We start from the raw sequence: 27179 nt of genomic DNA, 5'->3' as shown, positions 1-27179 counted from the left end.
AATGGAACATGAGGGATTCAAAAAAACAAAAAAACAAAGATAACTCACTTAACTGTCCCTCTCTTTAGAAACCTCTGATTAGCAGGGCCCCATCTTGCACAACACCTTACATAGGGCAGCAGTGTGGAGTAGTGGTTAGGGCACTGGACTCTTGACCGGAGGGTTGTGGGTTCAATCCCCAGTGGGGGACACTGCTGTTGTACCCTTGAGCAAGGTACTTTACCTAGATTGCTCCAGCAAAAACCCAACTGTATAAATGGGTAATTGCATGTAAAAATAATGTGATATCTTGTAACAATTGTAAGTCGCCCTGGATAAGGGCGTCTGCTAAGAAATAAATAATAATAATAATAACATAACGACACAGAACAGAATGAAGACATTGCATATCCGTGTTTACACTGCCCCTTTATATTCAAGTTTTGCAGAGAAAAAGACCACACTGCGGGGCAATAATGATAAGGAAGCGAATGAAGAATTAGGTTTTGTATTAAGAATATATTGAATCACTTCAGATCCCCATGCTCTACCATGCGCTGTGCTAGACTAATTATCAAACATACGTAAACATATGTAGGAGTGAGATACCAGTCGCTGCCAAGTCTTCATTACATTACAAACAGGACTCTAAGGATTGTTGAAATGATAAAGAATAACAACCCCCTCTACAGGTCTTACACCATGTGGTAACTCTACCTACTTCACTTTCATCATGCTTCTGCTTACAAAAACCTTAACCTACCAATTATTCTATGATGTGGGTACATTTTTTCCTTCCACAAGTTCAGATTTACCTTCTATAGCTAACAACGAGCACAGTGCCTTCCTTACAGACAACTTGCAACAAAGCAATAAAATCCAACACATTTTTCTTTGCATTTGTATAAATGATTAACACTTGCATTTAGAATCAGGATATTTTTTATCTGCTGGTGATCACTCTGAACACAGATCACATAGTTGTTGGCTCCAATACAGATGATCCAGCTCAATAACAATAATATCTACAGCTGTTAGCTGTTTCACACATTTTGGCCACAGTGCATTTATTTCTGCAATACAGTACATACAGTCCTATCCAAGAGTTGCACATTTAAAGTTATGCCAAACCATGAAAACACACATTTGCATTATATAATGGTTTCAATCAATGTCTGGTACAGAAGTGCTGCAGATTGCCAAAATAGGTCTGCAGAGAAGAAACTGATTAGATTACAAAATGTGTTGTGATGGACTTTTAACTGTGTGGGCGCAAAAATGTTATAAGTACACTGTGATAAGATAACAGTTTTGCTCTATTGTGCTATAAATTATTCTCATGCAGTAAATAACTATACAAAATAGTATAAAAATGTGATTAAAACTGTTTTGCTATTTGATTATCCTGTGCAAATATCACTTTCAAACAAAAGTGTTAGAAAAACATTACACCAGGGTGAAGTAGGCAGGTGCTGTCAGTTGTGTTTAGTTAAAAAGGTGCCTTTCAGCAAAGAAAACTGCCAAGTGATTTGCGTAGCCTACAGATTGCAGAAAACATGGCGTAAGCCTTCTGTTTGCCTAAGAGTTCCACTGTCGACCAATTGGAAGAGAGCAAAAAAAAGGCTCGATTCAGCATTCTGGGAGGGGTTTCCTCTCAATATCAGCTACATTACAGTGGTTAGAAAATAGACAATCTGGATAGGAAGCCCTAGCAAAACAACAAACAGCCTTGGACATACTCTTGGAACCTGAAGTGGTTTACTCAGTCCTGATCCTGAGGGGTTGCAGTGTATTTTATAAAGGGGAATTTCTCAGATGTTCTGCAAAGGCAAGTAAGCTGCTTTCTTTCTTTGAATGCTGATGGTAGAAGCAGCAGCAGTGACCGCTTCACCAGCTCTTGTGGCTGCATGCTTTTTTTTAAAGAAAAAGAAAAAGAGGGCCGGCTCTGTGAACTGGGCTGTGCCTTTTACCAATCACAGAGGCTTCCCCCTCCTCCCAGTGCTCTCTCTCTCTCTCTCTTTCTCTGTGAAAAAAAGTGCACTGCTGAAAAATTGATAAGCAGCTTCTGTGTCTTTCCTGTCCAACACATTCTCCTTAATTTGTTGGTGTGTGCACTAGAACAAAACACAGGGACATTTATTTCAAGGAGCTGCCTTTCAAGAGTAGAGATACAAGAGACGGACAACCCTGAAGGGAAGGTTGAGAAAACAGAAGCTATTTGACAACCTCTTCAATCTTCATAGCGCTTGGTAAACACCTGAGCTGCCCTTTCCAGAGAAATCCAAAATAGTTTTAAAAAAAATCTGGATTTTGGGAAGCTTGGTAGGTAACTAATCATGTCAGATGAAGAGTGCCGCTCACCCATTGGCCTTGACTGTTGTAGCTGTTGTCTGGACCTCGCCAATGGATGTGATGGCGTGGCTGGTGGCGGCAGCAACAACAACCTGGGCAGCCCGACGGTCACCCATTTCCGGCAGCTTCGGGATCAGCTGATGTTCGAGAACTTGAACACGGACAAGTGGAACAACATCATGCGGCAGGACTCTCTTGAGTCAGTAGTGAGGGACCCTTGCTTCCTTCTCAACGAAGGGATCTGCAACAGCAACATTGACCAGACCATGCTCTCCATCCTCTTCTACTTTCACAGGTAGGTGTTGACATCTAAGAAAGAAAAAAATAGCTGCTGTAGGTTTTGAGGCAGGTGCAGCTTCACACGACACTGATCTTCAAGTTGTCTTCTACACGTCTTTCAATACTACACCAAATTGGCCTGATGTTCTTTGAATGAAGAATTAGTTCCATCATATATCTGATGACTTGTAATCTCTCCGATCTCCCATGCTGTAGCTACTTAAAACATTTGAGCCTGTAGAAAGATTAGCGTTGTGTAAAAATCTTCCATTTTCTGGTCTTTTGTGAAAACCTTAAAAGGACAATTTGACAATAAATATCTTCCTGTTCGGTGAGGGGTTGGGTTAGGCTGGAGGACATTCTAAAGAAAGGGATCTGTATTATTATTTCAAACCAGAGAGAACAAAGGTTAGGAAGAGGAGTATTCCATGAATGAAATAGGTTCTCCTTTTACAGGCACTGGTTTTTACAGGAATTTGACCATAATGAGGACCCAAAATCTGGTCCACTTTGTATTATTTGAATACTGTTTGAATGACCTATTTTATTACAATACAATACTGCTGCATTATTGGTGGTGACTTGTGATGGACTTGCAAAAGAAGCATTTAGCCTCAAAGTTTTTGGGAACTTCAGGAAGCTGCTGGGGGCCAATGTGAAATGGGCTAGGGTCCAGTTCAAAGTGGTACCACTGCACACTGAACCTGCATACCATCATTGGCAGGCCTTGGACTGGATAGAAATGTAATTTAAGCACCTTAAATTGGCCTATTTTTTAAAGAAGCTTGCATTGATGCTGCTGTGAAGATCAGATGTCTCATGTCTAGTTTAAGGTCTACTGGTTCAAGTAATCCAATTTTCATTAAATGTTTAACCTTTATTAAGTGAAACTTACAACAGATCACGCAATGGTGCTTCTGTCATTTACATTGAAAAGTGTATTTACAAGAGCTGTCCGTAACTCAGTATTAGCAGTTGGTATCTTAGGAGGCCATATTTAAACATGTAAATAGATCAGTTTAGTTTTTTCAATGTTTAGCCATCCCTACATTACAGGTTTAAACAACAGTCAGATCAATCAGACACTATTAATGAAAATATATATTTTTAATTAAATTATGTAAAAAGATTACAATCTTAATTAATTGGTACATTGGCCAGCATTAGCAACAATGGTCATACCGAAGTTGTACAGATTACTTGAATGACAGACAATTTCAATATAATATGTGTTGGTTAGACTACTTTATAGATATAAATACTGCTGTAAGCACACTCTGAGCTGAATCTCTTTTTACAGATGGTTCCATAAAGCATGTCATTCTATATGCATAGCAGCAGCATAGTGTTCATTACAGGTCTGAGTGCTGAGGGAAATGTTCTGGCTTGTGAAGGGTTTATTTCAAGTTTCCACCGATGAAGTCTGCTCCTCTTCTTTTTTTTTTAAATTGTATACTCGTTTAATTTGTTCCTTCCTCATTTACTGTAGAACCTGTTCATAACGGGAACAGTGTTTTGTTTCAAGTGTCACAGAAAAGACAAATGTTAAAAGCTAAGGTTACAGGCTGCTTTGTATACCTGCGTGAGGCTGAGGGGGAGTGTCTGAAAATAATTACCTTGCATGGATGTTAATGGGTACATTCCTAACAGTGGGTTGTAAAATGCAAAACACCAGCTTTCCACACAGCCTAGAAGGAAAAGGTTATATTATTGAAACATCATTAAACCTGTTAACCTTTAAGTGTTACACAACACCCTTTAGTGTTAAGAAACACATTATGTTGCCTTTGCTATGTCCGTGTTTACCACGTCTCAGCATTATATTTTTAAACATGCTGTCGACTCTGAACAACACATCATAGGTCATAAATCAACTGGGGAATCAACACGGTATACAGCAAAGGTAATGTGTTTCTTGTAAGCACTGCAGGGAGTTCTGTAACACACTGATGTGATAACTTTCAATGTACTGTTGGTTTCTGATCAGCAGCATTAAACTGACTGAGTGAGTGACAGTAAAGAATGCTGACTACACACACGTTCAATTTGCTTGCATACAGCAGTGTTTACCTCAGCCAGCCAGCACAAAAACAGCTGATCAGAAAGAACAGTACATTGAACAACATTGAGGGGCAAAAGAGACCTCAGATGACTGACTCGAAGAAACTATGACTGGCTATCCTGACGAGCTGAAAAAATAGAACTTCAACTTATCTAATGATTTTCAACTGACTTTTTCAACTTCGATGTGACAATGCAACAAAAATAAAAAGTGAAACACACGAATGGATTATGAATTATTAGAATTATTATTTAAAAATATGTCTGCATACTTACTAGCAAGGCGCAAATCATTGACCTAAGGTTTTGGCTAGCCCAGTCTCGCGCTGTGACATCTTATGCATTGCACACAAATGATTGTATTGCACACAAAAATGCTATTATTGTATTTGTTTTTTTTAGGTCCAGACCAAAATAACTCGACCTGGACACAGTTACAGTATTAAAAAAATCACACATGCGGCCTTTCTTCCAAAGTGAAAACTTAAACAATGAGAAATGTACTGTCTGAAATGGTTGTCAAATATTTGAAAAACAATCTGGAAATTACAAGCAACATATTAACCAGTATTGTTTATTATCTATACATCTTCAGCCCCAAACTGTTGAAATATTAAAAAGCATATTAATCAATATCATATGTACATAATTACCCACATAACATACTTAAATAAAAATATGATCAGTATTTTTTCCCTATTCTGAAACCGTAACTGGAAACAAATCACTAAAGGTAAGACGGTCGTCCTAGCAACCAGTAGTTGCAATTTGGTTTCCATATTTTATGACTTAGCTTAGCGTTTACCAAATATGACTCACGGTTGAGGCGTATGGCGATGGCTCCGAGGTATAAGGCAAAGCTTTGAAAAATGTGCAATTAGCAGGTTTCATAATGTTTCAATAAGATCCAGAGTCAGCTCAAAACAAATGCATTTATTATGTTATTTTGGGTACAAATATTCAATAAAATATCAATCTGATCCGTATGACTGAGTGCCATTTATACCCAACATTCTGTCTCATGCACGAGGCACAGATGTTCATTCCATATGGGAATGGCAAATTGATTTTTCTGTGTTGCTTTGCACATCCTTCACATAGTTACTGTCAGCAATCAAGGGGGCTGTCAAGTGTAAAACATCAGCACTGCTGTCAAGGCAGAGGTTGTTCCTGATGCAGATGTGTGTACATCATACAGAAACAATGCCAAGTGCAACAAAGTTTTAATACATAACACAAAACATTTTTTGGATGAGGTTGTGGGGACCATTGAGGCTTATCCCTTACACTGTTAATACACTGATAGCCATGAATTATTAGAGTACATCTCATCAGCCATGTAGTTATGCTTTTCAATGTGTAATTGTAGATAATTTAGTTTGACTATAGCATTGTGATCATTCTCATTACAGTATAATTGCACAAAAAAAGCATTGGCTTAGGTAATGGGAGTGTGCTTTTATGCAGGGTATGGTCTTGCATGTGAGATTATTTTAAAAGGCGTTTCAGACTGTCAAAATTGGCAAAGAGTAAATGTACAGCCCCCCCCCCATCTTGCATTTACACCTATCTTCAGGTCTGGGCTGCTTTGCTCAGGCTGTAGGGCTTGTATTGTGTATCCAGGTGGCATGATTATACAGTACTACCAGTATTACCAGATAACTATTTCGTTAAGTCAATACCAACTACCTTTCACTGGCATACCAGTGCAAGACCAGTCACCACTCAATTCTGAGCAAACAACATCTTTCAGAAACATTGCAAAAGGGAAACAGTAGAGACAATTCTTTAACATTGCAGTGTTGCATAATGGTGTCTCATGTCCTTCAGTAACCTGCCTCTGTTCTTCTCTTTCTCACCCAAACTGCACATTACATTTCTTACACAATAAGGGACACCCTACACACAACGGATTAACTTATAACGTAGGAGTAATGAAATAAGCCATTCAATACACACTCATATTGTAAATAACCAAAAATAAAATCTCATCTTCTCAGGGAAAGAATGCTCTGCCTACATGATCCTTTTATGGAACCGCCCCGTGATATTTGTTCGAAATCCATTGTGAGAGTGTTATCTCATGAACAAAGACATAAATAAAACTCTTAACATACAATTACTTACTGGTAACACAAACCCCAACACATCTGCATTGTGGGCTTTATCTACAATGAATGCATGAGACGTCAAGTCTTAAAACGACAAGCCCTAAAACACACAGAAAGATAAAACACCCACGTTTTGAAACGTATCCCAATTTTAAAATGGAATCTGTAGCAGGGATACCCATCAGGCATTTACACTTGAACAGCAATGGAATATACAATCTGAAAAAAGCACTGTAATTATTTACTTTTAAAGTCAAGAAAGAAATTAGTTGGTACCGTATTGAAAATTGGAGTGAGTGAGTGAACATAATTTAACAAGCTGATATTTTTTACTGGCCATCCATATTTATGAAATTGCTCCAAGCGTCTGTATGATGGGTGCAATGTGACTCTGGTTAGCCACGGCATGTCAATTTGCATTAGTGCAGGTTTTCTTCAGCGATGCCTGCACACACAAGACATGTCAGGTTTATGTCCCTAAAGCCTTTTGATCAGCCTGCTGCCACTGCTGATTTAAATACAGTCCTTGACTAAATCTGTGGTTTGTAGCAAAATGTCTGAGTTAATGTACTTTATACATGCTGTATTATTATCATCATGCTAGATGATACGTATCCTTACAATCTTCTCTCTTGACAATTAATCAACTTGTTCAAACTACTGTAAGTAAACAGTATGTGTAACACGATTGGAAACTGATGCACAAGTCAAATAATGTAATGGCACTTACGTAAAATACAGAAACAAGTTTCTCTAATTTCTCCAACACTTTGATGGGTTTACAGCGTTATATGGGTTTACAGACAAAGATAAAACTGCCCGGATGGGTGATTAAAACAGTGTAAAACATCTTGAATAATATACCACACAATTACTCAGCCTCAGTATATTAAACAGCATTGTGTTATTATACGAGTTCATACTGCTTTAATTGTGTAGCATAATTAGACATTTCTCATTCATTTAGTGCCCCGTCCTAACGGGTTTGTCTTTGTCTGGGAGTATTTTTTCATTGATTAAAAGATATGGAAATGATAATTCTATTTTATATATATAGACTATAGTGACAGAGTAATCGTATTTTTAAGATGGTTCACATTGTTTTGGTGCCAAATCTAATTCATCTCACCCTTGTTTTCTTTTTTTGCTTTTCCCTTTCCAAACAATTTGACTTCATTTTCTAAGACATTGTCAGCTATTATTAGAATCTCCTTTTCAGTAAAGTTGCTCTTTCTATGAGTTTGAACACCGAGCCACTGTCTCACCTTGAACACAAATACATCTGCATGAGTTGGGTAGAGTCTGAGCTGTGATTCATTTCCTGTTTAAATTCATTTAAATTTCTTCATATCCGCATCCTTGCGATATTAACATTTCCTCTGCAACTCTTAAATTTCACAGAGTTGTGAATATATGTAAGATATTAGCAATGAATGCAATTCGCAAAATCTTTGAATATCTGGCCCTATGTTTGTATCTCTGTTATCCCAGGTCAGATGACACCAGCAACAACATCATTGAGGTTATGTCTCTTGGAATAAAACTCTAATAAGATCAACTGATAACCTATCATGTTAGTAAGCACGTTTCAGGTGATGTAACAACACTAATAGCCTGGCTCTCAAACGTCAAGAATACACTTACAAAAGCTGCATATCACAGACTCTACTACATTTGTAACAGCTTCTAGACACTGTACAAGTGATATGCACACTGAAATTAAAATGTAAAATTCAAGCGTCACATGCACACTGGAAGAAAGATGTTTCCGTTGGGCATTAAAAAGCCATAGTGGACTTTGTTTTGGTATCCTGGAGTGAGGAGATTCAGTTTGAAGAAGCCAGCATTGGGGCCCCAGAAGGTATAAGCATCGCTGTGATTGGAACAAGCTCTGAATTCAGTGCATCAATGTTAGAATGATAGCCTCCTACTGAAATACGAAGAAAAAGGCCTATTAGGAAGATGCCAAGTTTCTCTTTGTTTCTAGGAACAGCTTCCACAGTCACTTGAATAGTTCTTTTTTGAAAGTCCATGAAGCAAAATACAAATAAAATTAATGGTGCGTACTCCTCAATATGTGTACTGAATTCACAAGCGAGGAGCAATGGTCCTTGCAATTCACATTGAAGGAGCATGACAAACCCACATTTAGTTTCTCTGGTTGAAAGAACCGTTTGTGCCTATAGCCTAAGAACTTGAATTCATGCCATCTCTTTTAGCTTGTTATAGCTTTTATGATGCAAGACTGTACCTAAACTGTTGTTTAAGAATTTCTACTGCAATAGATTTACAGTTTGTGTCCTTAGGTTGTCCCCTAGCAGTACTAAGGGGAAATGGTTGTACAAAGGCACATACCATTTTTATTACGCAAGTGCCTTTTTACTTAAATACAGAAGTTGTGTCTGAGATTGATACATACTGTATACTGCAGAGAGGGGGTTTAATACTTTGAAACATGAATTTCAATTCTGTGCCTTGCCTTTAAGCAACTTTAAGTAATTCAATATGGCTGAGCTGTACAAACAGGCTTCACCAGTGTAGTAGTTTAGTAGCGCAGGAGGTGGCACATTTCCTTCACCACAGCCTTAGAGACACAATAGCCTTTTGTGCAGGTATTAATAAGAAACCTGACAGTCAGTGCCACTGAAAGAGACTCACAAAGGCCACTGCATCCTAAGCTGTCACATGAGAGAAGAACAACACATTTATAGGGATGACAGTCTTTTCCAACTGCCCAAGACACAAGAAAAGTCCTAATATAAATCTTTTCTTTTAAAACCAAATTCTGCTGAATGAATGCAACACAGTATTTGGATAGTATTCAAAACTAAAATAAACCTTTTAAAAATGAGTCGGTCAAAATATAAACGCATTACCACTACTGTTCCGTTGGCCCCATTGTAGCTACCCTTGTCCTACCACTACCTTGTCAATAGGGCTCTGGACTCTTGACCAGAGAGTCGTGGGTTCAATCCCTGGTAGGCGACACTGCTGCTGTACCCTTGAGCAAGGTACTTTACCTAGATTGCTCCAGTAAAAACCCAACTGTATAAATGGATAATTGTATGTAAATAAAAAAAAATAATGTGATATCTTGTAACAATTGTAAGTCGCCCTGGATAAGGGCGTCTGCTAAGAAATAAATAATAATAATAATAATAATAAGCCATGTTTGTCTTAGCATCAAGCAGGTACTAACTTCTGAAAATGTTAACATTTAGTAATACAATATAATGAAAAAGCTAAATTGTGGAAGGATATAGTAAACAAGTTATTTCACAGTAAACATAACTGAGGGGAACTGCAACTTCGCTAGATGATTTGAGTTGTTTATTTTAATTTATTTTAAATGAAGCATACAAATACCAAATTATATTATAGGCTTGTGAAAGTCTGTGGAAGTAAGTGTGTCATCAATACCTTATTTGGTATAACACATATCAATAAAAGTTTATGTTTGTCGTTCCACCATGTGCAGCAAACCTAGCTATACAATATTGAAGCTGATGAGTGAGGTAAAGGTTAAGCAAAGACTTCAGAGTTGAGCTGAGTTGTTATCACACTGAACACAGGCAGGTCTTGCTCAAAGATAGCAAAACCATAAACTGGCCAAGGTGGAGCCTTTGCAGTAGGAACACACAGATATCTCCTTGTCAGTGCTAGTTACTGGTGTATAAAGATATCTACAAAAAGGACAAGTCACAAACAAGGATTGGTCATATAAAGATCTATAGAAAAGAACAGACTTTAAATATGTTACTGTTTTAAACATCCCATATTCCTTTATATTCTGGTCATCTCAGTAACTGAAGAAGGCCCTTTGCAAGTTACATTACAATTGAATAAGCAGGTCTCAACATACATAATCCACTATATGCCCGTCAATTAGGGGTGACACATACAAGAAAAGGTTGGTGGTAAGGTTGTTTGGTGGTAAGGAGCTGGACAAGGAAAATGGCAACTTAATATATATGCTGTACACACACACACACTTCTTTAAAATAAATGTATGTGCCACAGGATTGCTTTACAGTGTCAGGAGCCTTGGCATACAGAAAGCAATGTGAAAACTCTGAAGCTGTGTAAAGCTTCATCATAATGACTCATCATACATCTGCTTCTTTCATTGGGACTTCAGTTGTACTAACAAGAATTCAAGTTGTCAATCAATTTGAGGGACTACTTTTCTATCTTGAATCTTGACGAAGATCCTTTTTGTAAAAAAGCTATTTTTATAAATTAGACTAGACAAAATCAATGCGTTGTTCTTTAGGCCAACCTACTTAAACATTTAGTGAACGACACATTTTAATCCCCTCACTGTCAACGGAATGAGGGTGGAATTCACTTTCTGGTGGTGCACTCTGCTTTACAGATCAATGCGTACAACAGCACATCATATCGTTTTGTACTTGGTTCTGCCCTCTATTTCATTTTTCAGAATGTACTTCAATTTCAAGGAAGTCCTGGAAGACAGCAACAGCAGCACATAATCCCAGTCAGTCAGCTGATCATAACTGCGATTACTAAAACATCAATAATAAAATATAAATTACAATTGAGTTATATTACAGTCATTTTACCTCTTACCTTTGTATTATGTTTGAATATTGCTCTGAGTAGGTCCAATGCTGGTTCTCAAAAAATGAGTTGCTTCTAGCTGTTTTGAAATTGCCAGCTGGGATCCAAGCTGCAGTCTCTTCTGGCTTCCCTATTCAGGTAAATAGCAGGTCTCAACTGCTACCAGTAAATGCACCTAAAAGACTACCATGTATATGCAAATATGCACACATGCTTGTACTTGGGTACATGCTGTTTTTTAGGCAGATACTCATTTGGTTTCATATACATTAGCCCTTGTGCCTTTACTTAAACAACCCAGGGGTTTTACTGGCAGCCACGAGACAGTCTTGTACGCCATTTACCAGTCTTGTATGTCATTTGAAACTAAATGACTGTCCTTTCCACACTTTTAAAAATGGTATATTACTACAATACGTGGAGAAAACTACTCACTATTAATCCAGGACCAAGCCTGTGGTATGAGAAATCAAGGCAAAGTCTATTCCAAAATGTAAAACTACATTCTTTTTGTTTCACTGTACAGACTGCATGAATATAACAGAACATTAAAAAAGCATTTTTATTTTGTTTTTGTCTTCTTGGAGATGAAAAGCATACCATTTACAGTATATGTTAAATATAAACATAAAAACCAGTTTAAGTTCAGGTGATTGAAGTTTTAAACATTACACTGGTCTCAGTCAAAACATGACCTAGGTGCTCCCCCATTTTCTCTGACTCATATAGTGCCTTTTGCATAGACTTTTGTAGAATGCAAGGAGATTTTGTGTCATCATATGCTGTGGACATATTGCTATTTGTCAGATATCAGTAAATCAATCATATATGCTTAGACTCGCAGTCAGGCTATCAAATCAATTGGAATTGAAGCAGTTTCATAGATTGGAAGTTCTAAAGGTTGAAAGTAATAATCTACAGATGTCCCTCACATGCCACTTCATTGCAATAACATTTGTGAAACAGGACAGAAACCATGTTTTAGCTTATCAAACCATGTTCCTCTGTTGTACAGTGAGTTTTAGTCACAATAAGCAAGATAGCAGATCTGATAGAGGACTGATAGTTGGCAGGTGCTTCTGTATCCAAGACATAATACATTACTGGAACAGTCTCAAAAGTGGTGACTCAACAGACTTTGCTTCTGATTTCCAGCACCAGTATCCCTGGTGAAATTGAAAGCGATAGTTATTACTGGCCCTGGGAGCTTACACCCTTCTGACAGTGCTACAGCAGGTGGATGTAGAAACACACTGGAAAACATAGAAGCTTGTTTCAGCTTTCAGCTCAAAATGCCATCATCTTCTCTTGCGTGTCAGATAATGCTGTTTCTCAAAGCACAGGTTACCAGGGTAAGTTTATCAGTATCATCTTGCAGTCAAAACAGGCGCCTTCAAATATGGCTTTGCTGCAAACACAACTAGATGTCAGTGAGAGCCAAAAAGCGTTACAGACGATGCTGTGTAAAAACGCTGACTAACTCCATATTACAGGTGAGAGGTGTCAATCTGGCTTCTCATCAGCAAAAGACTCCAAGCAATAGTTTCAGCCTTGCAGTAAATGTGAATGTTTGAGGTCAATATATTTGCATTGTCTGTATCCACAATATGTCAACAGCTCTGTTGTTACAGCACATGGAAGTTAACATTGGTGTAGTGTCAAATACAATTTCAAGGGGTTCTATTACACAACAAACTGCATTATAATGCTAGTTTACTAGCCTGAAGAAACCCTAGCAGAACCATTAGCACACCACATCATTACCAGAAAGATTAAATCAATGGATATTAATGCTTTATCGTATAGTGGCACGCTGGTCTAGATATGGTGTATTGGTTCATACCATACATCAAAAAAAATGTCACCACTGCAATATCATACTATTGCTCTTACCCATTGTAGCTGCATTCCAAATAGTATACACTGATAACTTAAACTGTCAACATGCTTTCTGATTATCAATACTGCACCTTGCACACTATTGCGAAATAATATGTCTACATGTTTAAATAGTTAGTTTGCTTTGTGGAGAGATTTATAACATATGTAGTTCAACAATGAAGTAATAACATTTTTTCTTTTCATCTGCTGATGAGGGCAGAGATGGTGTCGAATGATAAAAGCAAAGAACACTTTTGTGGTTGAGAAATCTTACGGTTCAGGAAGAGCATGCAGCACAACTTTCAAGAGACTTGCACTTCATTTTGTGCTTCAGTGAAAGTAAATGGATACCAATATAAAACATAGTATAACAGTGGTATACTATAGTATACTAGGGCTTTTTGCCAATACAGTACCATAGAATACTATATATCACGCTTTGCCCTGCTTAAGCAACCAAATGAGTAGGCTCCATGAAATGAATTTGTAATTCTGATAAACACGATCAAACTTATAAAACAGGAATCAACAGATCTTGAAGCTTATTGAGGTTAAAAAAAAAAAGTGCAGTAGAGTGACTCCATCCTCGATTTTGCATTTCTTTACTGTATTATCATCATCATCTCTGTTTTAAATGCTATTTAAATGAGTTTATCCAATTGGAAAGAGTTCATCCTGTAACATTCTATAGATGGTAAAGAAGAAGAAAACTATCAGATAATTAAGGATTGACAGAAAAACTCACAGAATACCCACCAAATACAACTTTCTGAAACCTGAAATGCATGTGGGTTATCTTGTAGCATGGTAATAAGAAGCAAAATCTAGTGAATCAATTGGATTAATACTACTAAAACTAAAAGACAGCCTAGCTCTGTTTGGTACTATGGGCCATATTTTCAATGCATTTACTGGCCTTAATTAAATTCATATTATTGTTACCAAATGAGAAACAAACAACTTCAGGGTGCTTGGGAGGCTTTTAATATATTACCTAGTTGTTTGGTTCTAGCTTTGTCATATTAACAGGCGTTAGTCTCCACACAAAAAATAGTAATTTTTTTTTCTTCTTTCTACGTATATAATTTATATTGTACCATGTCTCCCATGTTACTTAGAATCAAAGATGAGAAGCGTGACCTATTTCCCTGGTTAAATCAACATGGACTTGATGTTTCTCAGTAATAGGAAGGAGTGCCATTTACAAGAACTCCCCTGTGGTGTTATAGGAAAACTTCAAGCTAACCTGGAAGCTCTGTGGTGCGTGTATTTACAGCTGCTGTTGGCGAGTCTACAGGATTTATACCCTGGGTGTTAAACTTGATAAAAGATTACGAAGCACCATAAAATGGTTTGGGTGGGTTTTAGTGAACGTTACGTTCACTGATACAGTGAACTCTTAGCTGGCAGACATTCCATTAAGATAATGCCCAGCTACCTCACTGCAGTTGGTTCTGGATTAATTCTCTGGATTTAATTTGCAGTAATTCTTTTATTTTGTATAACTAACAATAGTTGTTGCTTTTCCCAAATGACAGCAGTACAAAGTATAATCATGGTGTATAAACATGGTGATAAAAGCATCCGTTCTGGATTTGTCTACTTCGTCTCTAGCATTCCTGTGGAGTCGTGTCTGTTCCGTGCAGAAGGAAGAGTAGATGAAGGGGTTGCCAAGGGTTTACGCTGGCTTGCAGTTGCTGGAACAGGTCCAGTTCAAATCTAGCAGAGAGGCCAAGAGATAAGAGCTAACAAGAGGCCCCCCTGTCAACATGTGCTTTCTGTTTCTGTGGAGTCGTGTACACCATTTGTAAGATGGTGAAAAATGATGAAGTAGTGTTGGTACTGATACCAATATTTCAATTAGCAACAGGATTCTTTTTGGAAACATTAAGCTTAATAAATTGCCATGTTATGACTGGAACTACTCTTTCAAACTACCATATAGACACATTTGATTTTAAGCCATATTCGTGGATAGCTCTGGGGAACTTAAGATTTTGATGTTTAATTAGTCAGCGCAAGAGAGGGGGTGATTAGCCAAGCTTGGTTGACCTTTCACATGATTTAGATGCTTAAAGTAAACAACACTTCTTTTTCCAAAATTGTAATAAAAAAAGTAGATTAAACATTGTTTTGGCAATCAAAGATCACACAAAACAGGATTGTATCTCCTAAATTGCTAAACTGACCCACATATTGCTAAACTGACCCACATATTATTTCTTATTCCATTCTATTTTTGCATGATTATTAGTGAAAATTTATGGCAGGTTTTAGAGAGACAAGTACACTGCTTTCAGCAGCGGTCCCTGCCTCCAGTAATGGTGAAGAGATTTTCCAGATATTACATATAAATCTGTCTAGCACAATGTAAACAGACTAGCCTACTGTCTCACCTTCTGAAATGTGCAATTTGCTTAGCAGTACATTGGCAGCCTAGAAGTATTTTTTATAACAGAAAAATTTCGTGAGAAAGAGTAGGCCATCCCACATTTTAATTCCATTTTACTTCCTGAGCAATAACAACGATTTAAGGTGTAATTATAAATGTTTACTGCTCCAAGCACCCTAGTAGGATGGAACTAAATGCCTGAATTGTTTGTCTAATAGACATGCAGCTTTACCTCAACATTACCACACAGAAGGCTAAAATGTGGAGGACCCGACTGCTCTGAGGCGACCAAATAATTTACATGTTTGTACATGCTTCAATGAGGGGAAAAAAACAGCCAACAGAATTATCCCTAATTAAACAAGCTCTTTCATTCTTTTACATTTATGGTAATGCAGCTAAAGTAGCTTGGATTATTTTGCCAAGAAACACTGGGCGCACAGGTCCGGAATGTAAAGCATGTCCCTTTGCCTCACACTGAACTGTAATTGATAGACAGCAGTAAAGCCCCAAGCCTTCCATTGAGGTTAATTATGTTGTTCTGTACCAACTGTAAACAAAGGCATTATTGTATAGGAGCTCATGTTTAAGGTGTTCTAGATACGATGTTGTGGGAAACTGGAGAGAATACACTTACAGGGGAATCAATCTAGAAGTATAAAAACGTTGCTGATTTCTTTCAAAGCTGTGTTTCAAAATAGTTTGTTTAGATCTAGTGTAAAGAAGAGGAAGTGGAAGGTTGGCATATTTAAATTAGGCAATACCACAATGCACATCAAGTGTTTTAAAAGGTGTAGTGCCCCCACTTTTCTTTAAACACTTTTCTACCTTATAAACCCGTGTTAAAAAACACAGTTCTGCACAAGCAAGTGACTTCTGTAAAATGAATCAGTATTAAAAAATACAAATTGGAAAATAGGTAATACATTTTAGTTTGTGCTAAAATGCATTTATACAGTGCACCCCCTTTATAACGATATAGTCGGGAGCCATAGTTACAAGAGCATGTGTTCCACCCTAAAAGGTTGCCTTATAAACGGGGATCACTGTACTACAGCTTAAATGTTTCATGGCATACTTGTGCTTGACGCTGCTTAAAACGTATGCCAGCATTTTTAGTATAATATAGGCCTGCTATGACCCTTAAACAAAGTCCATCAAGGGCACAACCACACACCCTTACAATGTCCAACTGTACACAGTGCACGTTTACTTGGAACATAAATATACAAACTATCTGATTTTTGAAGTTGTGACGTGCAATGCAAGCATTATCATTCAATGCTCACTTGCATGGAATTCTTACAGAAACACTAGGTCGTTTGCTAGTATTCATTACTTTTTAATTCTCAACTGTCTCTTAGACGTAATCAAAGTTATGCCTTGGCAATAACATGTTCTACAATTCTTTCCTGTCCAATTAGCAATGTGCTTGTAGATTACAAGTCTACCTGACTAAACCAAAATATTTTAACAGAGAGGAATAGCTGGTTGAACCAAATGTGGGCATGTTCAGAGTAACACAAAGGTAAATTTGATCGGTATGCAACATTATGGATTCAAACTTTGCTGTTCAGCTACTGTAACACTGGCATTTTAAAAGAATGTGGCCATGTAACTGTTCAACAAGCTGCAAATTAACAACCTAATAAATTCACATTTGTGAAACATGTTGCCAGTTTGAAACAAACCTGCCCACTGGACCAGGTAATACAGCTTACTGTATGATATATATATATATATATATATATATATATATATATATATATATATATATATATATATATATATATATATATATGAGACATGGACTTGCTTTTCTAGATATTGTGTGTTTAGAAGCCATTTCATTATATGATACACAGCACTTTTAGCCCAAGCATTTATAATATTTTCCCTGGCTGTCAAAATCCTGTGCGATGGAAAGGAGATCACTTGACAATAGATACAGTGCTTATGTGTGGGCCTTACTCAACAAAAGCTTTGCTTTTTTTTTATGTTCTCTAAACATGAACCCTATTTGGAAACAGCTGAGAAACTTCCTATGCTAATTCAACAGGCTTTCATGCTTTTAGGCACATGACATTAGTTTTGGTGGTTGATACTGTTGGCAATATTAGCTCGAGAGGGAGGTCCAGGAATAGAAAGAGGTTTTTCAGGTCAGGACAGCGGTGCTATAACTTACTTCTGGCTAAGCTCTTGGCATAGCGGAAATATTTCACTCGATGTGCTGGCATAAACCATGCAAATAAAATCTGTATCTGAAACAATTTGTGAGATATGAGATGCAAGTTGAAAGTCAATGAATGGAAATGAATCACAAATATTTAAAAGTTCACAATCCTAATTCATACAATTACTGCTTGTGGTACTGAAATAGTAGAATAACAATTAATAATATCCATCTATTATTCAGAATTCAATATTATTAAAGCATGTTTGAACCCCCCCCACCCAAGAGGCGGGAATATAAGGGTTACTAATGCAGCTAACTAAAGAATGCAGAGTTAAACGTAGGTTAATATTATTCCAGTTGATCCTATGATAAGAAACTGAATGCTTTTGCTCTTATCAGCATTTTGCAGTGCAATTTTTTTACACAAACATTGGGTGCCGGGTTGCTCCCTGCATTTGATATGAGATATGACACTTGTTACCTGTTTTCAGCAGCTGGGAGTGTCAGCACAGCAAATTTTGATGGCAAGGTGGGTCCTCATGAATCCAGGTTTTATATGCAGTTTACTGTATATTATAATAACATTAGTTTGCTCTCAATAATTCCTCAATTCACAGGGAATAATTTGCTTAAAAACTTTAAAAGACTAAACATTCCAGTAGGTTTCAAGTATTTCTTACGTGACCATGTCCACCACAGCAATTGTAAAAATATAAACCGAAAAATTATTGTAATAAACCCACAAGCGCTGCCTATGTAGTTGACCAATTTGTAAATTTTAACCCATTTAAACAACCAAACAGTACTTCTGTTCTATGGCTAAATTAGCACCTCGGCACGATCCTCTCCTGACCTGGGGTTGGTCACTTCAGGTATCATTGTCTGTGCATATTCCCAGTGCTTTATTATGAATGCAGACACCCCTCTGGATCCTCACCACCCTGTTCTGTGGATAAACTGAAGTATCCTGTGAGAAAGAATTACACCCACGTATGAATATCAAGCTCGTAACACTTTCTTTCGTTGACACTCTTTAGAGACTCATACTTGTTGTTTTCATCTTGATATACCGATGTTTGTTGGCACCTGTTTTGATTAAAAATCTCTCTCTCTATATATATAGTCATGAAAAAAAAATGGTCCAAGTTGAGTCCTTAAATGGTCTGAGAACTGGGAGTACTGCCAAAATCACTATCAGAGGAAACTGAACAAACACAACAGCTGCAAAATGGAGAAGGTCCAACAGCATCTCTTTCACTGATCATTGCTTTTATTATAATTATTTATTTTCCCAATACCCACCCCAACCTCACAAATTAAATACAGTTGATATACTATACTATGACTGCAATACTGTAGGAAAAAACACAAAATGGTGATTTTGTAGTCACTGCCCACTGTTGCTTCTCCACTCAGAAAGAGCCAAAAAGAGAGGGACTGTAGGGTTGTGATCCCCTGAAGGGTTGTCCACAGAACCCTTGTCTCTCTTTATTCAGGCACGCCATCACAGGTACTATCAAACTATAAATCAGACTACATAGAATTCAATTATCCAACACATTTTTTCCATTGATTAATTACTTTAATGTAGGAAGGCAACATAAGCAAGTAAAAGTTTTGGAGAAGGCTAGGTAGCACATGCATTCTAATGTATTATGTTATTATGCTTTTGAGGTCACAAATGAAATTAGTCTGGTAGTCTTAACCTAGTCCCCAGTCACAATAAGTCCACATCCCAAAACCGCAATTGGCAGCTCACCAGAGATCCAGGACTCAATGACAGGGGATGTTGAATGTCAGGATTGGGGAGAAACTAACAGTGTTTGCTGCCACTGTGCCTGACTCACCTGTCATGAACACAATATTAAAATGGGAACCATAAAACAACTAGTACCTATACACTGAGGATTTACTCATCTTACCTGAACTTTTCCCTCCTTGTTGGGATTTCAAGGCAGACATCAAACACACCTTGGTGTGTACAAAACAGTGGCAGACTGCACAAAAAGAAAACAAATAAGCATCTGTAATTGCAGCCCCAGGGGATTCTGCACGCTCGAGGACCCAAGCAGATAGACAACAGCAGGGATATTCTGGCACAAAATCACACATGATTCATTCACAGGTAAATGAGACCAGCAATAGAGAGTGCCCGTGTATGTTTCAGCTTGCCTCTGTTTTTGTTTCAAAACAATTCCTGCCACAAAAACACACCTAGGTATTCAAGCAGTTACTCCCTCATTTTCTACTTGATTTTGGATTTGTGTTTGAAACTCTAATTGTCTTTTTTTGTTTCCTGCTATACAAATTGAAAACTAGGTTGTTACTCCATGATCGACTGACAAAACTGGGGACTTAATGGAACAGATCCACACATTAGTCTCAGTGGGCATTTAACTGCTGCAGTTTACTGGGAAGTGTGTAGAGTATGAATTTCTATCCTCTCAGTGAGATTCTCAAATGATCTTCAGTGGTAACACAATGGAGTGATTACAGTATGTATTATGGATAATGATATAAGCCATTGATGTAATAGTAACCCAGTGGTATTTTTTAGTAACGTGATTCTACATCATTGTCACTGTGCTAATGGCTCAGGACCGCCGTGCAATATTTATTTCAAATACAATTGTGTTGCCATTGCTGGTAATGCTTTGGTCTATCAGAAATAAACTTAAGCAGACAGATGTTTCCCCCCAGAATGTATTATTTAGCAGCATTGGGAGTAAAGGTTCTACCAAGGTTTCTGTAGAATGACACTCAGATAAAAATGGCACCCCATTTGTATTCTTCAAACCTATTTTACACTCAGGACCTCACTTGCAAAGAAATTAACTGACTTATTGTTTTCTATGCTTCAGCAAATATAGGGCTGTACAGGTCCCTATTTACAAAGCTATAAACTTGTGAATAATTAATTTTGAAAGTCTGTTATGATAGATTCAATTAATTTGTATATTTATACAACTGGTCTTGTTTGTGGTTGACTTCCTAACAAAAGTTACAAACATACACATGCAAGATTATTTGAGTTTGTGCATAATCGCTACAGTTTATTTTTGTATTGATTTTTCATAGCTGGTTGCTGGCTGACGTTATTACGATATTTTCTAGGTGCCTCAACTGAAGCCTAAAGGGGGCTCTATCTGAAAGTAATTGGCCCAGACTCCAAAAAAGGAGCACTGCTGTTATCCCCTCTCCCCTGACCCAGTGGTGTTGAAGCGCAGCAGTGTGATAATCGAGTGTGAGCTGCTGAAGGAGCCTGGCCCTCAAACTGGGCTAATCCGCAAAAGCTTACAGCACAGCTCATAATAACATAAGCGTTGTTTGTGCAGAATACTAAACTTCACAGGTACCCTCAGCTGGGGTCTGTTTCAAATTGCTTGTGTCAGCAGATGTCTGGGCTGCTTATCGCCAAACTGCTTGCACTTCTAGATTATGTGTAAATCAGCATGGACAAGCTGATAGAAAGACTGTGACTCGTCAAAAATGCTAAGCACAAGATGTGATACAGGAAAAAAAAAATATACCAGTACCATGATATCAATGCCAATTAACTACATACTCAAGACAGCTGTGCTAGTCTTCTTCCAAATCCATGTTGTTGCCATTGCTAGCAATGTTGTGGCCTGCTAATGATTCTGTTAGGGTTTCTTCACTTCAGGATAATAATAATATCTTAATGGTATCTCAGTGGTAAACATTTTTCTTTAAAAAATAAAAGCAGTTCTAATCACAAGTGATCTAAAACGATCCCAAGAGACTGTGGCCAGAAGCTTTCTACAAGGCGTATGACCCCTCCATCCAGAGGCTGGGCTGTAGGCAGTGTGAAAATCAGCTGGAACAACAGGCAAGCTGCCAGGTAAGGAAGAAGCTATACGATAGCCATCTGGATCCTGAAAGAAAAGGTCCTAGGCATGCCTACGTGTGTGCGTGCACTGTCTTAAGATTCAGAACTGCAAGTCAGCAACACAATTCTCGGTACGGTAGCTTTAGATTATAAACACAGAAGTAGTACATGATAAGCGGCAAAAACATACTCTAAAATCTTTCTCCAGTGGTGCTGTGCTGCATCCTTTCTGTCTGTACTGTACAATAAGGACACAAGGACTGTGTATTTGGTGAACACATTAATTTTATTTCCTAAGACCCAAGCATTAAAGCATAGCAAGGTGGTTTAGGTAATAAAATGTAATAGTCGTTCATGACTGCAAGAATATCCTCCATGATTTGCAAAGTAAAAAGTCCTGCCATCTTAACAATAGTTTCATCAGCAGTTTAATTATGAGGTGTGCTGCAGCAAGGCTATTTGTAACGTAGCATCAGCAAGACTGTGAGCTTCAAATTCGGCCAATGTATTTAAAAAATATTCCTAAATTCCTGGTATTTGGAATGTCAGGTATTTAAGTGGATGTATTGTGTGGTTCAAACTGCGAGCCAACAGTGGCTGTTTCCAAATCAGGTGCTTTGCAGTGTGCACTCATGTGAGATGATTATCTTGGCTGAGACTTCCAAACTAAATTCCACAAAAAATGGAAAATGGCATGCATCGTTTAGAAAAGGGACAGATTTATCACGCTCTTTACTCCAAATGTTTAATGAAACAAAAACAAAACCGGAAGATCTAGAAGCAAAAAACTTAACATTTAACAGTTTATTTTTCCATATTGCACTTTGGTTCGTTTACATATTTTAATTTTAACCATAAATGGGAATTTCTATTTTCAGAATGTCTGATGACATTGCAAAGTTTCCACAATCCATTTAGTGATTAAAAAGTATTTCTAGAAAAAACAGCTTTAGTTTAATTGAAATGTCTGCAACAGAAAAAGGGCTTTTAATAAATAGCTCACGTTAGCTATTTAATTGATTCAAATAAAAACAAAAAATATATACACAGAGATGATAAACCATGAACACTGGAGTGCTGTTGTTATTCCAGTTTTATGACCATCATCATGAATGAAATAACCACAGCACTCCAAGTAGAATATATGGAAAAGAAAAGTATGTTTGTTACATCATTTAGAACATTGCAATTCACCTAGTCATTCTGTCATTGTATTTGAATGAATTGAATATAGATTCCACAGTGAGATCCTGTTAGAAACTACTGAAGTTATTCAACAGCAGCTCAACGCTTTTTATAAAAAAAAAGCAAAAGGCTCAGATATTGCATCGATATAATCTCCCTAGTCAGATGACATCTCTGTTTTATGCAGTACACATTTACATGCAAGAAGCCTACCTGACTGTACCTCACTCTTTAAACAACACAATGTTTTGCTGCAGTTATGTATTAACCAAGAGCCACTTAATTTCACTGCGCAAGAACGAGCCCTGAACTCATGTACAAACCCTGTGAAAACAAACTAAAAGCAAGTATTGCATAATCAGTATTTTGAGATAATATTGTTAAAATCAGCAGGAAAAACTATAAAAATCACCTATTTTTACTCTATGCTAGATTTGATAATAAATGCATGTTATTGGCTAGAATACATTAATAAAGCTTTTATTGGTGAATATAGTAACATCTAGTATTTTACAGAAAACTAAATGAACAGAGCTTTTATGAACATCTTCATTCCAGTGTCAATGAAGGAGTACATTTTACATTTATTGGTTTATTTTCATACACATAAATCATTTGTACTTCATGGTGTTTTTTTTTTTTTTAACTATGAATAATAGCTCCCTTATGATTTCTTTCCTGATCTTATGTTGTTGCAATTCATCCATTATGGCTGTGTGACAGGGTAGCGTCACGGCCCAGGCTGGCTACCGGCAGAAATGACACCCAGAGACAGAAAGCTGCAGTTTAAGCGCGCATCCTCATGCTTATTAAACACAAAAACAAATGGGAACAAACAAAGCACGGCACAAGGGCCAAAATAAAATCACAGCACAAACACTCTCTCAGAAACTCCTCCAACAAACAAAGGATTTTGCTTCATTTTTATATTAAGCACAAAAACAAACAGGAACAGACAGCAGAGCACGGCACGGCACAAGGGCCAAGGGCCAAGGGCCAAGGTCCAAGGGCCAAGGGCCAAAATAAAATCACAGCACAAACACTCTCTCACAAACAAATGATTTTGCTTCCTTTTTATACATGTGGCCACTCCCCAATTAGCACTCAATTACCTAATTGGTGAATGGCAACACCTGTGATTGCTGGCAGGGACTGATTTAACCTTAACCCTGCCAATCTTGCATTCCCCCACACACTATTTACACTCAATCTCACAAGCAGAAAATCTTAAATCAATTGCAGCTTTTTATTGTATCTTAAAGCAATGTTAAGGCTCCCACAAGATTTAAGAAGTTTATCTTAACCTGTTTTCCGCTGTTGGAACTGGTAATCCCATTTTATGAGCGGTGTATATATATATATACACACACACACAATACATATTTTAAAACATATGCTGTAAAACTGAGCAAGTTCTGGCGCTATGTGGCGCAGTGGGCCAAGTCACAATTTTCTCTTGCTTGTGACCTGGGATCAAATCCAGTTCAAGCCCAAATGACAGGGGGCAGGTCAAGATTTAGGCATGCTTGCAGAGTTTTGCTGCAGTGCCTTGTCTATCATGAGTACACCCAAAAGTCAATGTTTTTTAAAAATGTGCAAGGTCCAGAACCCTAGAATCCCACTGTCCATGAAATAACTTACAAACTCAGAAATCTTTAAGCAACTGATGCGTACAATTGAATAGGGGATTGCAATACTGAGTAGTATGAAACAGTTGGGGGCTGGGTGGTTAAGCAACTCAATAGAAAGATTTACAGCTGTTTTTCAATTTAGATTGCTAGTCCATTCCCTACATGACATTACCTCTATAAGTATAGAATATTTTGCCTTTCTAAATTCAAAATGATTGTAATTATCGAACTGGAACTAGCAGTGCAAAGTGCTCAGATATTAAAATAATGCATTTACTTTCTTCAGATTCAAGTAGTCATGATGATCAAACCACTTTGCAGTAAATCGAAAATAGAACTGGAATAAACTGTGAGAATGTGCTTAACTCACAGAGTAGACTAAATGCACTCAATTATTTCACAGTGACTTAAAGATATAGGGTGATTTTGAAATAGTTAAACTTAACTCATAGAAGACATCTTTCTTTGTTTCAATGACAGTTTGTGTGAAATAACATTTAAAGATCAGATAGAATTGCCAAATCGTTGTCAACAAAATAAAGCCGATGGCATGGTGAAACCTTGATTCCTGCAATCCCTCCTTTTCAAGCAATGCTCATTTTATAATCTGTGAAAATGACTTGTCCATAATCTTGTCCATAATCCTTTTTTTCTGACGTTTGTTCTTCAGCCTTGTATTGAGTTTGAAACTGCCCCTTATGCAGCTAGCTAATAATAACTGTAAGTGATTAATTGACAGCACTAGTAAATCTTACTGAGAGTTTTACAGGCAGCACAGTGTTCAGAATGAGATGTGTGGATCTGGCCTGTTGTTCAAATATTTGCAGAGCAAAAACACGTGCCTTGTGCTACATTTTATAACCCAAATGATTTTCAATGAATATGATACTGGGTAGTAAGAAGAAATTCAAGTGTGTTTTGCATTCAAAGCTGTGCATCAAGTGAGATGCAAAAATAATTTATAGCACTACAATAGATCTGAATGTGTCACACAACACAGGCATAAAAGGTTAAAAGATAGTTAAAGTAAACTTGTATATATTTCTAAGCTCCTAAATGTAACCTGTTGAGACCTAGCTGCTAGATGAAATAAAGACTCCCCGATAAGGTTGGGTCATTCTGCCTGTGCCTGTAGATTTCTGCGAGAAGCTGGTACCCTTTTTTAATTGTGCTACCATCTTGAGAAGACACAGGCAGAGCAAAAACTTAGAGTAAGCCCATCTTTATCAAGAATGGCAAGAGAGGCTAAATAAATATCTGGCCTTATAGGCTGTTAGCTTTAAAGAAACAACGACCTTTAAGAAGGTGGTTTCAACACAGTCTGAAGCCATACAACCAAACCATTGTGACCTGGCCTTTATAAAGAATTAATAAGCAACGCATAGAAACAGAAATCTATCACTGGGTTCCTGAGCTCAAGTAGACTCTTTATTAATGTTCTGTGTGTTGATTCATTTAATTCAATGATATGGCACCATGGGTCCTGTAATGGATTACCAGTGTGTATTGGTTTATACTGTTGCGATTATATGTGAAAAAATATAAAAGTTGTACCAACACCATTGTAGCTTGCCTTTTTAAACCATTTTCCCTTAGGACAAGGCCTTTGCATTGCTACTGGTCCCACTAATGCATTGCCGTTGATCATTTCATAATAGATGACTTCAAAACAACAACAGCAACATTATTGAATATTACAAGTGATCAGGTTACAGCCCTTGATAAAGGTTTAAAAACAGCATCCAAATAAACTGAAGGAAGTTTAGCAATGTCTTTTCTTTGCATTCTTGCCACAGTATTTCTGTATTGCACAAGCCAAGGCCTTAGCCATTTGCGGTGTGTGCTGCTCCTATTGTTGCCAAATAATTCTACCTAAAAAACAAATGTTCCGCTTGTCCAGAGGCCCAGCCGAGACTGGGGTAGAGTTAAGGCTGAAACTGGAAACATAGGTATGCTTACTTTAATAATTTAACTGACCACTATGATGGACAACTGTGACTTACTGCAGAAAATACAACTGACTTAACTTTCAGAACTATTTACTACTTTAATACAAAATTAGTGAATGTAATCAAAATATCAGCCTTTTAAAGTTTTCTGTATAGTTGCTTTTGCAAATCTCCTTTCTTATCATCAATTCTGCATACATTATGAGTGTACAAAGCCTGATGTTTTCCTGTTTTTTATAGGGGACAGGCAGCGTTCGAGTTTTGTTAGAAAGGCAGATGAGGGTTTAAATAGAAAGTCTGCTGTGGACCTCTTATATGATTTTTAAAATCCACCTGTTTTTTTTTTTATTTTCAGTTACATTTTTTTTATTTTCAGTTACATTTCATTGGTGAGTTGCAGACTGAGCTAAGACCCCCCCCCCCAGATTGATACAGGTAGAACTGACCTTCATTGGAAAACCAAACTCTATCTACAGGTTAATGTTGATTTGAACACACGCCTAAATTGTCTGAAAACTGGTTCAATCCGCTATACCATTAGCCCTTTATGTAATGCCTGTATACATTTTATGACCCAGAAGCAGTCAGCCAAAAAGCATTAAATAAGGTAAAAAGTCTCCCTAGACCCAAGAGCAGATGGTGCCGGTTATATAACTGCACTGTGACGCCGAGTGGAATTCTTCTGGATGCGATATCGCCCCCACACTCACGCAAGGTAATGGGAGACATTGATTAAACCAGCCTCTGCCCGG

General features: G+C 37.4%; 1 protein-coding gene across 1 annotated transcript in view; it reads left to right on the top strand.

The window, feature by feature from the left end:
• Positions 1 to 1944: 1944 nt before the first annotated feature.
• Positions 1945 to 27179, top strand: part of LOC117412288 (TSC22 domain family protein 3-like) — a 47946-nt gene continuing 22711 nt past the window's right edge. The window contains exon 1 of the mRNA XM_058989140.1: positions 1945 to 2626. Coding sequence (XP_058845123.1) covers positions 2316 to 2626 — 311 coding nt within the window. The 5' untranslated portion in view covers positions 1945 to 2315. The remainder of the gene's footprint in view (positions 2627 to 27179) is intronic.

This window comes from Acipenser ruthenus, chromosome 16 (assembly GCF_902713425.1).
Source record: "Acipenser ruthenus chromosome 16, fAciRut3.2 maternal haplotype, whole genome shotgun sequence".
Lineage (NCBI taxonomy): Eukaryota > Metazoa > Chordata > Actinopteri > Acipenseriformes > Acipenseridae > Acipenser > Acipenser ruthenus.
This window is presented reverse-complemented; position numbering and strand designations above follow the sequence as displayed.